Below are 12274 nucleotides of genomic sequence, written 5' to 3' on the forward strand. Positions count from 1 at the left end.
AAAGTCTGAAATTTGTGGTCGTCTTAATTAGGGATGCACCGATTTATCGGTGTCAATTTCCCTAATTTTGGAAAATCGGTGATAGGCCGATTTTTACATGTGAAGCCGATCTTATCTACTGATCTTATCTATCTCTGCAAAGGTATTTAAATCAACTTCTATCTTCTTCTGCTCTGATGTGAGAGAGGTTTGACTAGCAGACAGGCCCATCAGATCAAGTTTATATGTTTGCAGTTAACAATAATCATCTCACTGCTGGCAACTCATCAACTTTCTTGGTATATTTAGCAACATTTTAGACAAAAAAATTTGGTATTGGCCAAAATCGGAATTGGCAGGTCAGTATATTTAATAGATTGGTAATCGGTGATTGGCTAGAAAACTGGAATCGGTGCACCCCTGGTCTTAAATTATATTGTAGTATTTCCTTCTGTTACAGGAACCATGTGCGGTAAAATTTGCAAAGCGGTCACTTCAGCTGGAGAAAAACAAGCAGGAAACAACTGGATTAAATTGTTCAAAAACAGAGCATCATTTAACAGATTTAATTTACGACTACTGAACTACGTTTATAATGCCATTACAAAGTTTAGTGCCCTCCCTCTGTACCATGAAAGTATTTTGCGGGGGTTTGAAGAAAACCTGAATCACAATGCAAGTAAATAATTTAAACTAAACTTATAGACATTGTTTGGTGGAACATTCTCTCAAAGAGCTACTCTGATAATTAACTAAGAACGTCAAAAAATTGTTACCAGACACATGTTAAAGTACTTCAAAAATATATATAAGAAAATAGATGGATGCATTAAATAAGGTACAAAAATACACTATTTTTTCAATGAAAGTCAATACAAATTCATACTTTCGTTTTCTACATTTGTCAGAATTCTTGTCTTATTAACCTAAAACGAACGCTGGTTATGAAAAACCAATCAACAGTTTTCGTTGACAAGCCCATAGCTGTATCCTTTGCTGGTGTTTTAGCTGGACTCTTTGTCCCTGTTGGGATGCTTGGGGCAGAGTGGGTGGTGCTGCTTTTTTTTCTCCCCGCTTTGCGCTCTCTTCTCTCCCTCCAGGAGCTGCTGCTCGTTATTGCAGCGGTGGACAAGCACGGCGTCCTTGTTTTGGGAGGTTTTCTGCGACAACAGTCGTTGCAGCATCTGTTTATCGGACCGCTCCCGCCTGAAGTCGTCCTCGTAGATCTTGAGCTAAAAGGATTTCGCAGAAATGAACGAGATTATTATTTTAAAACAATTTCTAAAAGCAGTCAGAAAGAAAAAAAAAAAATCTATTCCTGTCACTCCTTATTTCTCATCAGTCCGACATACATTAGAACATACATGTTTGTTTGTAGTTGGAGGCTAGAGTATTCACAGTCTCTGCATATCGATGCATATGTCACTGCATACATGTAAAAAGGCAATGAATGCACTACCTGTTCCTGCAGTAGTGCAACCTGTTGGCGCATCTCCTCCCTCTTCTTCCTGAGCCTTCGGTTCTCCTGCAGCGTGTGCTTGTGGTCGTTGTGCTCTGTCTGATATTCTGCTTCATAAATTTCAGTCTGCAAACACAAGACAGCAACATGGCAGTGAGCCAGTGTTAGACCTACAACTTGTGACACCACTGGGTGGAGCAGTTGACCCTCTTATTGAAGACTCTGCTTGAACATTAAGTAAAAGTTTACCCAGCAACAGAGATTTGACATCAGCCATGTTTTTCTCTTTTTTTCCCCCCCACTTTTTGAAGTTGCTCTGAAGAGAGAGACCCACCTGGCATCTAAGTGCGTCCAGCTGCTCCTTTAAATCTTTTACTTCTTGCTGTGAGTTTCCCAGAGTTCCCAGTGAGGTAATTGTTGGCCCCTTTGCCTTGTATCCCGCCTCTGAGAAGGGAGAAGCTAGGAAAGAGGAGGTTGATGGGATGTATCTGGAAATTTGACCACTGGAGGGACATGACGCAGCACTAAAGGCTCCCTTCAGTGGAAATAAAAGAAGAGGTGACGGGCAACAGATTAGTCACAAATGAAATCAATTGCAGGGCCTTGCAAAAGTATTTCTGCCCTTTCAACTTTTCCTGATTTTGTCACTTTGCAGCCACAAACCTCAATATATTTTTTACTGGGATTCTGGCTTCTCTTTTTAAAAGTTTCACTCATTAAAAAAAAAAAAAAAAAAAAAAATCTGAAAAACTCTGCACCACTTTTCATTCTCTTGACAACTATGCACATCTTTGTGCTGGTTCCATTACCTAAAATCCTAATGAAATGCATTGACATTTATGGTTGCAACATGACTACACCTAAAACCTCCGGGAACACAAATACATTTGCAAGACAGTGAAGAATAAATAACATTTCCAAACAGATAAAACAAAAACCTGCTTGACAGATGAAATGTCTTTCTCTGGGCGGTGCATTTTGTTCTCCAACAACCTGACATATTCTTGCAACTGCTGGTTTTTCTTCAGCTCCGTCATAAGCGATTGTTCGTAATACTCCTTCGCACTCTGCAATGGAAAAGGCAGCTTTAGACATCACAACGGGTAAACCTCATTTACTGCCATCGTTATAGATTCCCCGGTGTACACCCTTCCACACCCGCTTTCACTGGAGTGTAAGAGCCAGTGAGGTGAGCTCGCGGTTGTGTGTGTGTGCTTGAAGTTTTGCTGTGTTTACTTGTTGTTGTTCAACTTTGAGGAGCAGTTGGCTGTTCAGCTGTTTAATGGCAGCGTTTTCCTGCTCCAAAGCTTCCAGTCTCCGCTGCAGACCCAGAGTGGCGCTCCGGTAAACCTGGTCCCAGTCCTCGTTAAGCTTCATCAGCTGTGGGATATTACCATCATCATCATCATCAGCATCCTCGTATAACCACAGCAAAAACCTTCACTGCAGTAATCAATAACACCATTCCTTTCATCATCACTGCTCTCGTTTCCGTTTCGTCACCACGACAACACGGGGAGCAGGAAGTACGGCGAGCAACATTTTAAATCTCAAAGGAGTTTGGTATTAAAATTAGGAGGCAAAGGTGGCAACCACTTTCACTACAGCTCTTTCCACGTAGCGCCTACATTCCTCCTCCAGCTTTCAGAGGGAACTAGATATAATTGCCAACATCAGTAATAATTTGTTGACCTGCAGAGTTTCCGATCAGCTGCTGTTTTGGGCAGACGCTTTACCTCTTTGTTCACTCTGCGGAGCTCGGTGTTCTTGTTGAGCAGCAGCAATTTCTCCTGGTCAGTGGAGGTGACTGTCAGACTCTCAGTGATCAAAGTGACCTGTTCATCCGTGGACAACAGTCTGTCACCCATCGGGCTTGCATTTTCTGACCTGTATATGGGGAGGAAAAAATAAATAAATAAAAACACAGAATGAGGATATCATAATGTGCCATAAAAAAAGCACCAGGATGAACATTAGGAAAGGATTTCTATTATTAAGCAAAAGCATGTATGCACAAAAGAACGTCAGGTACTTTTGAACACCCACTCACACAGAGTGCACTTCCAGAGAATCAAATAGCAGCTATTATGCATACCCACGCAGACACACACACACACACACGCATAGTCACATTATGCACACAAGACACTCACAACTGTGCAAACTGTGATGTATTCCTCTGTATCAGACAATTAAAAGTGTCTGTTTACAGTCACAGATAAAGAAGTTGCATATTCATAACATGAGGAAGCAGTGCCTCTTATAATCCCTGGAAAAAATTTTGATTTCTAGAGAACCTCTTAGAGAAATAGAGAATAAAAAATTGCATTCATTAATTAATCCAACAAGCCTCCCTCCTATGCTAGATCTGTTGTGTGGTCTTGCTTTAGCAGTAAAATGCTGTCAGGGAGGCAGAGGAGATGTACGCCCAGAGGGAATCTGTTCATGGAGGAGCTCAAAACGCTGCATAAAACTCCCCTCCGGGCTTCTTGACGCGAGCATACAGTTGGGCTACTGTAACCATCCGGGGCAGAGTACTACAAAGAGTCTTTATCTGAAATCCCCTCTCATCGGCTTTAGGGAAAAACACCTCCACAAATGCATGCTCTCATCCACTTATGTACAGTGTCCCACTGCGCAGAAAACCAAAGTTATGCAATTTCACGGAGCTGCCTTGCAAAGCAAAATAAATGGAGGTAGCAACATGTGGGCTAAGTCTGATTAATGCCAAAATAACACAAAATGCGTTCAGCTAAGCCAATCACAAAGTTGTTTTTTTTTTTGTACACTAAGCAATCCAAATCTAAATGCCAAGTGATCGATCATAATATGATATTTTGTCATTTTTGTAGACAAAGTTTCACTTTCTGAAAAAAAAAAAAAATAAAAAAATCTTAGTTCAGTGGCCTATTCAAGCTGCTGAAGACATTTGGGTAAGATGAGCTGAAGCCAAGACAGAAAGGACAGGGCCCCAAAGAACCAAGGTTGAGAACTGCGTGGGGTATCGTTTGTAAAGCTACATGGTGAAAAATTAACAGCAATAATTTAGCTTATGTAACCTTTCCTGAAAGAAACAAATGGGGGTTTATTTTTAAAAGTAATATTTCCTCCGTGTTCATTCATTTATATAAATGTCAGTGCTTCAAACTAAATATTTAGTTGACAATATAATCTTAACTTGGCAAAGCAAATGTCAAGACGAATTGCAAAACGGTTGAGATACACAGATGAACTCAAAGTGTCCATTTAATTTCAATACAATGACAACAAATGGCAAGTACATTGTTGTGTGAGGGGAACTTTTAATAAGCCTGAGCTGTTCACATCATGTTCACTGGTTCATCAACAAACAGAGGGACAGTTTTTCTTTTTTGTTAGCTTTTTTTTTAGACCTACCTTTAAGTGGCAAGCACAGAAACAAATACTACAGATGTCATTTCCTTCTTATTGTATATCTCTAGTTGGTGTCAGCCGACTAGGCTGATACGTTCTCAAAACTGAAGAATGAGTAGAGAATGCTCGTCCCATTGAAACTTGCATAAGCTGGCTGAAACAATGCTGTTCGGTCTATTTACTAAAACACTAAGCAACAGTTGTTAGGAAACTTTCCAAAATGGACAGAAACACTAAAGGCCTTCTGTAAACAATAGCACTTCCCCTTTTATATCGAAACTACATTTTCTAATATGTGTGGTGCTTTTTTTTAAAACTGATATAACGTGGTCTGTGTGAAAAACTGTATTAGTGAAGTGACATAACTGAAAGTAAAAACCCAGAAAAATATTTCTGTAAGTGTACGATCCATTTCCTCTGTCACTCCACTGTATTCAACAAGACAGATCATGTGAATCACTCAAATCACCAGTTATGCAAAATGGGAAATTTAGGGAAAAAGGCAAAGTTCAAATTCAATAGAAAGAAAATGTAGCGAGGATGTCTTAAGATGATAACCAATCCATGTCCAAAAGTCTGTTCTGACAACTCAGTATAGCTTATTCAGATGTACTATTGGTGCTGCAGTTAATGTATGCATCTGTGATGACGGTGTGAGAATTATTTTTTTGTTTTTCTGATTTCCTGAAGTCCCGTGAGCACTGTGACGCAGTTTCATAAAGTTTTTAAGCATGGGGATAGAGGCCACAATGCCACTGTTCTGCAGCCATGGTAATTAAGTTACATGTTACAGAAGTAGAGGGAGCGACGGCTTCAGCTGAAACTCCTAAAAGGGAACCGAGTTTTGGCGTTTCACTATTTTGCCGTGGTTATTTTTAAACAATCTCAGCACTTTGTCAAGCAGTGAAGCTGTGCCTTTTACCCAGCGTGATCCCATAAAGACTCATCTTTACGATATTAAATACAAACCATTTCAGATTTAAAGGTACGACATTTTCAAAACGTATTCTTATTTTCACAGCATTGTCAGGTGGGATTCGTGAAATGGTGAACTGAAGCCTACATTGTTGTGACCTCATGGGAAAGTCCAAAGTCCCCGAACATCCCCGCCTCTCACAGAGGTGAACTTTTACTCAACTGTCTGAGCATCTATCCTGATCTTTTTTAATATTTTATCTGTAAAATAATGTAGAGATAACAGAAAAGTCTGAAAATGAAAGTCAGTCTATAATCTTAGACTATTTTACTATTGGAGTTCAATAATAATTAAAGAAAACAGCTTCTACAAAATATTGTTTTTTTTTTGTTTTTTTTTAAACAGCTTGAAAGGGGAGATTTTATCTCATCCTTTAGAATAAGTCAGGCCGTTTTGTAAGAAGTTAAGTTTTTCTGTGTTCCTTCTAGCGTGTAGGAAATTAATACCTGTTGTATACAAACCATAGCTCTTTAGTTGATATGTGTTCTTCTGGGCTTCGAGAAAGACTGCCGTCATCCTTAGCTGAATCATCTTGCTGCGTTCCTGCCACTGCTGCTGCTGATGAGGTTGGAAATGACGAAGAAGATGAGAATGACAACACGTCTCCGTCCATGACCGACGACATTTCTAAAATCCTTGCGCAAGTCTTCGTTGAAGCCCTTCTTTCATCAACTCCTGGCTCGGCATGCGATGAAAAAGCATAAACACTGCTGTCAGTATTGATGTAAAGCAAAAGAGGAAGCTGCCGCGACCATGAGCCACATGACGCAAGGAAAAGGAAGTGACACGGACTTGTTGTTTCAGCTCGATGTGAAGGAGGGCCTGTCCCTCTGTGGGTACTTATTCAAGTGTTGTACCTCTTGCTCACTACGTGAGCTGACGGTCCTCGAAATGTTTAGACAATTGACTGTACATCATTTAGAGAGTTTGGGGAAGTCCATTCAGGGTGATTTTTTTTTATTTTTTTTATTATTATTATTTGTCCCAGCTCAGCTCTCGTGTACTGTTTTCTACTGAGTGATTTAAAACGCCACAAATGGTTTGGAAACATAATTAAATATGTAGAGTTTCTCCAAAAGATGATGATAACAGTGACAATAATCACAATGCACACATTTATTCATGCCACTTAATGATAGGGTCAGGACTACATCCACTCGTCTGCTCATTACTGTGAGGCGGAGAGGATGGCAAACTGCAGCAGGTTAATTACTGAAGCAGAGCTCCCTTCCGAGGGACAAACAAATGAATTAAAAGATTTTTGTTAATTATGTTCCTCTTAGCCTGGCTAAGCAGTCTTTTACTTACACGAAGGAAATTAAAATGCCAACTTTGCTTGGAGGACACTCTAACCTTCTTAGTCTTGCAACTTAAATCTAAAGAGATTCAAGGCCTCTTAGGGTAAAGGAGGAGTGTTAAGGAACCACTCAGCCTACTAAACAGTAAAGGTACAGTAGATGCAACGTGGTGTCTAACATAAAAACAGGCTGCTTTAAAGCTTACGAAGCTCTCTCTAAAACTCCTGTTGCATAAACATGAGCTGGATTCCACTTAGGTTCACACACTGATTTATGAAAAATTTAGAATTTTATTTTTATTTTATTTTTTACAATTAATCAAATTTAACCTGATGAACACACAGTGAGAGATATTATTCCTGGTCAAGGACCAAGCTGATTGTGTAATTAAAGCAATTATTTCTATTTAAAAGTAATGGAGATGATGGCTGGTTAGGCAAAGACCATGCAAGCAGGTCCAAACAAAACCCTAGAATTGAAGAAGTGTGAGCTATTTTATTATGACTGAATTTACAAGCATCTGTTTGTATTAACTACATTCCAAGAAACAGATTTTATATATTACCACATATGCAAATAGCTAATGTAAAGGAACCACTCAGCAGCAACACACTTTCTTAAAAGTAGAACAACCAACACAGAGCAAATTCCTAAAGCTGCAAAGGATTTTTAAATAGCAATCCTTGATTTTCTCTTATGCTAGAGAAAAGTAAGATATTATATCGTGATCGTGGAATAAGGTTAGAAAAAAAAAAATCTACATTATTCCTCACAAGCTTCCTCTATGTGACATAAAAAAATATATTTTAGCTAAAGAATGTCAGCATGAAACATTGTAGTTTAAAATGTTGGATGATGTTGTAATGCTAGCATATAGAGCTTCCTTCACCAAAACCTTGATTCCTTAATTAAGTCGACAAGAGATCAACGTTAACTAGGATAGACTAGAAAGTGAAAAAACGCTAGAAAACATTACTCAATCGAAGTTGCAAGCGTGTTACCATTTGGTGCATCATCACTAGATAAAAGCAGAAGATGCAACAAAAATATTTCAGTGCTGCCCAGTCCAACTCTGACTTGCTTCAGTGATCCCATTCACATGTCTGTGCCATCTATCATGCACGCCCGTCGCAGAATTGCTTTGCCAAGCACAGGCTTTGGTGGGAGGGAGTAGCGATGCACTGCCTTTATTGACCCAAGCCTCTGTCAAAGCCAAGAACAAATGGGTCGCTACTCAATGGAGGGATTGATTTTTGGTCTAACAAGAGATCGTAGAGAGGAATCGAGAGTGTCCCATGGAGTGAGGACGACTGAGTGGTGGACGGTTTGCCTTCTTTACGACTTCTCCCATGTGTCTGAGTGAAATTCTTCATTAGCTTTAAGGGGAAAGGAACTGGATCTTCAAATGCTCATGGGAATAACAGCAATCAGTGTTTTAGATTTTTATTTCCAGGCAATGCTACCTTGACAGAGTCGTCTTGGGTCAATGACTCAGTACTCAGCATTTACATCTCTTTCTGTTGGAAAAATAACACAGACCTATTGTGCTTCGTATGGGCATTACTGTGGTTGAGAATAAACTGTTTAGACGCTATGATCTTTTTTCATAACTCGGCGTATTAGCATGCTCAGTCCTGCAAATGACAGAGAAGTCAAGCATGGGGCAGAAAACAGGTCAAGCTGCACCCCCACCCACATGCAGGCTAACACACTCACTCCCTCTCTTTAGAGCACAAAGCATGTGCTACTGGTGATTTGGGAACAGCACAGGAGAACTACTGAATATCAAATGAAGGAATTACTTAGATGAATTCCCACAGAGCAACAATAAGGAGCTCTGAAGAACAAAAAAGGTATTTCATATGCATGTGATGGTGTAAATGTGAGTTACAGTTTGAACACTTGAAGTTGATTAGCATGCAGACATAAAGACGACGGAGAGCGTTATTAGGCATAAACCCCAGGTGACCTTTAAAAACAATGTAAATATGTGAGACAAAAACTATTTCAGGTAACAGGTTGTCCACAAAATTTTAAGTTATCGTGAAAGCCTCGTCATCATCAAGCACGCAGCTTGTACACACAAGTAAAAGTTCATTTGTTTATACTTGAGCAGATTCATATTTAGATTTTATATACCCTTTGACAAGCACAATGTATTCCTTCTACTATTTGACACAAGTTAACATAGAGGGCATAAAAATGTGCATGCAATTAACGTGTCTCTAATGTGTAATGTGCGTGTTTCTAGATTGTGAGATGAAGCCATAATATCCAGAGATAGCCCACACTTGAATAAAATATTGTGTAAACACACAAGGCTCAGGCCAGAATTCAAACCTTTTTGATTCAAGGCAAAACAACTCCAGAAGATTGTCTGTTTGAAATTGTACAAATGTGCTCAAATAATTTGGTTCTAATTGGAATTAAGAGCACAGAGATAATCAAGTAGTAGTCTGTGAATGTCCTTGTGTACAAGCAACTAACTGGAATCTAAAAGTCCTGTTTGTAGCAATCGAAGAGTTATCTTAAGAACTAGAAGAGGGAAGCCTGTTTCTTCTTAGGGTTCTTTCCCCCCCCCCCTCACTAAACAGAAAACTGTAAGTGTGTGTGAACAAGAGGTGGAAAGGAAGCAGAGAATCTAGATTTTGCAAAATAACCGTATCACTGTGGATTTGACCTTGGAAGTTTGCCTGTTCCAGCTGACATGATTCCACTGACTGCATTTGCTTCTCAGCATCCCAACAAGTTCTGCTGAAACCTGTTAGTAAGCCTTTTATTTAAATCAGTTGTTTGATGTCAGACACATGTCTAGAGCTTGCAGGATGATAGACCCTGGGAAACAAGATTAGAGACCTCTGCTATGCACCATTCAGTGTCTGTTGTGTAATGGACTTGAGGGAATAGCAGTATAAGAAGACAAGATAGAGACTAAAGCATAACCATTTGCTGGCGTGCCTGGGGGGAGTATATATCTGTTTTAGGTGTTTGCATATCCTAATTCTTTTTTGCTCTAATTAAATCTGAAAATAGACTCATTTTGGTGAGGTCAATTGTTATCAGTTCTGGTATAATGCGTACATGTGGGTGAATTGTTGACCGTTTAAAACAGCAGGACAATAAAATGTAAGATGAATATCACCAGTTTCTGGTTGGCTGTATCAATTCTAACTTGTTTTTGTGACTTTTTAAAGGATGAAGGTTGGGTAAATGAAAAGCCTTGCAGTTAGTAAATGTCAACAAAAGAACATTCTTCAGTCCTTCCCATGAAGTTCTGTCAATGCATTCTAAAACTATTTATTTTTGTGCTGCAATTCTCCATCTTTTGTTGTATGCAATTAAATGTATCATTGAACCATGCCATGGTATTTGGTAATGGGTATCTTTAGTCTGTTTTAGGTAATTTGCAACTGTTGAAAATCCACTGCTGTGCAATTTCAGTCAAGCACCGAATTTGTAACAACCCCCAGTGAGAAAACAGAAATACTTGAGATTGTGTTGCAGTCTGTGAAAATTGGTTGAATGAAATAAAACCTCTTGAGGTAACAGGAGGAATCTAAGAATTGTGGCAATAGACTTTTGCTTTTGGTCTTTTCACTGATTAAAAAAAATCCTTACCTATTCTGTTAGGTGTTGGAAACTTGTTTTTGTTTCTCTGCATAACTTAACTTGTGTTTAATTGAATTTCTGTTGCTCAGAGCTCCAGAGAGACAGAGTTCAGCAATGGTTTAACCTGACACTTGTTATTAATTTACCCAGTTAATCACAAATCCTAAGTCTATTCCATGAGCTTTTCATACTCCCATTGAAGACTCAATACAACCCCACTTCACATTTTACCTTGGGTGAGCTAATTACAGACGTACAATCTTTGAAGACAGTTCATTCCTGGTCAAGCATTGCACAATATATCAAAGGCCTTGTTCACTGTCTACATGAGGTTGTTGCAGGCGGTAAACTTAATCTGATTCATTTAATAAAGTTCATCAGTATCCCTCTTGTGGTTTTAATTATACCCATTCTTTTGATTTTAATTATACCCATTCCTTGCTACTCCTCTTTGTTCCTCCAGTTTTGGGTGTTCATTTTGTTATTTTTCTTCAGAGTCAGAAAGACGATACAGATGTCGTCTAGTCATCTGGACTACGCCCTAATGTGGATTTATTGACAACAGCATGTAGCAAACAGAAGCAACAGAGAGAAAAAACCGCCATGCGACTCTGCCTTTTAAACTCTGAATCAAAATCACAGTGTGATGGAACATTGCAGTGAAATGCCGCTTGGATCCTTTCCAATTAATTAGAAATGGTGCTGAGATGAAGTAGCTCTGCCTATATCACTGCCTTGCACAGGAACATAAAGGGGAGGGAGTCTCTAGTTACGCAAACGTCTATCAGCACAAAAATCTGTCAGGCAAGTTTCTGTAAATAATGAAAATATCCCTTGCAAAAGAGGGAGTGCAGGCACTGAGGCTGTAAGAGCTTGAAATATCACAGAAGGCTGCATCCAGAAGATTTCATTTTTAACCGCTTTTCGCAACAATGTCTGTGGTCACATGGGGCTGGAGATTTGAATTTAATGAGATAGGGTGAGATTGAAAGGAACATGAAGGGCAGCCCAGTTCCTGGAAGGATGTCAGGAGAAAGAATCAACTAAAAATAACATTTAGCAGCTCAAGCTCTTTTAGACCCTGGGGTTCATTTTTTCTCTACTTTACTATTCAATTACTGAAGTACCGTTTTTCTTTCTGACACACAGATGCAATTTAGCAGATTAGAATATCAGAAAAGGGTAATTTATCATGAACATTAAACTTCAACAGATTCATTACAAACAGAGTGACATGTTTCCAGTGTCTATTTCCGTCCTTCAAGATTACGGCTCGCAGTCAGTCAACAGCTCTAAATAAAAGGGATGTTTTAATACAGAAGTGTTATCTTAATACAAAATATACTTAATGTGCAGTGTATGTCCTGTGCAACCAGCTTGAGCTCCTTTTGAATGAATCACTGCATAAATGCAGCATGGCATAGAGGTGTTTTTTGCTGAGGTGTCAGAAAAGCCCAGGTTGGTGTAATAGCAGCCTTCATCTTGTTTGCACGGTTGAGTTCGTCTCGTCATTCTCTTGATCATAATCCATGTGTTCTCTGGGGCTTTTAGGTAAGCAGG

The 12274-nt window shown here is 39.2% G+C and overlaps 1 protein-coding gene across 1 annotated transcript; it reads right to left on the reverse strand.

Moving 5' to 3' along the window:
- Positions 1-508: 508 nt before the first annotated feature.
- On the reverse strand, positions 509-6573 carry LOC103135617 (TNFAIP3-interacting protein 3). The gene is made up of 7 exons (XM_007548430.2): positions 6269-6573; positions 3175-3325; positions 2675-2818; positions 2377-2505; positions 1773-1973; positions 1439-1564; positions 509-1211 (listed from the first exon to the last, which is right to left on the reverse strand). The coding sequence occupies exons 1-7, from the start codon at positions 6430-6432 to the stop codon at positions 984-986; spliced, it is 1143 nt and encodes a 380-aa protein (XP_007548492.1). The 5' UTR covers positions 6433-6573; the 3' UTR covers positions 509-983.
- Positions 6574-12274: the final 5701 nt, after the last annotated feature.

Source organism: Poecilia formosa, unplaced genomic scaffold (assembly GCF_000485575.1).
Source record: "Poecilia formosa unplaced genomic scaffold, Poecilia_formosa-5.1.2 Scaffold26, whole genome shotgun sequence".
Lineage (NCBI taxonomy): Eukaryota > Metazoa > Chordata > Actinopteri > Cyprinodontiformes > Poeciliidae > Poecilia > Poecilia formosa.

Coding starts and splice junctions, on each gene's coding strand:
- LOC103135617 (XM_007548430.2), bottom strand. CDS start 6,432: ATGTCGTCGGTCATGGACGGAGACGTGTTGTCATTCTCATCTTCTTCG. Junction 2,819..3,174: donor TCCGCAGAGTGAACAAAGAG/GTAAAGCGTCTG, acceptor AATATCCCACAG/CTGATGAAGCTTAACGAGGA. Junction 1,565..1,772: donor TGGACGCACTTAGATGCCAG/GTGGGTCTCTCT, acceptor TTGTGTTTGCAG/ACTGAAATTTATGAAGCAGA.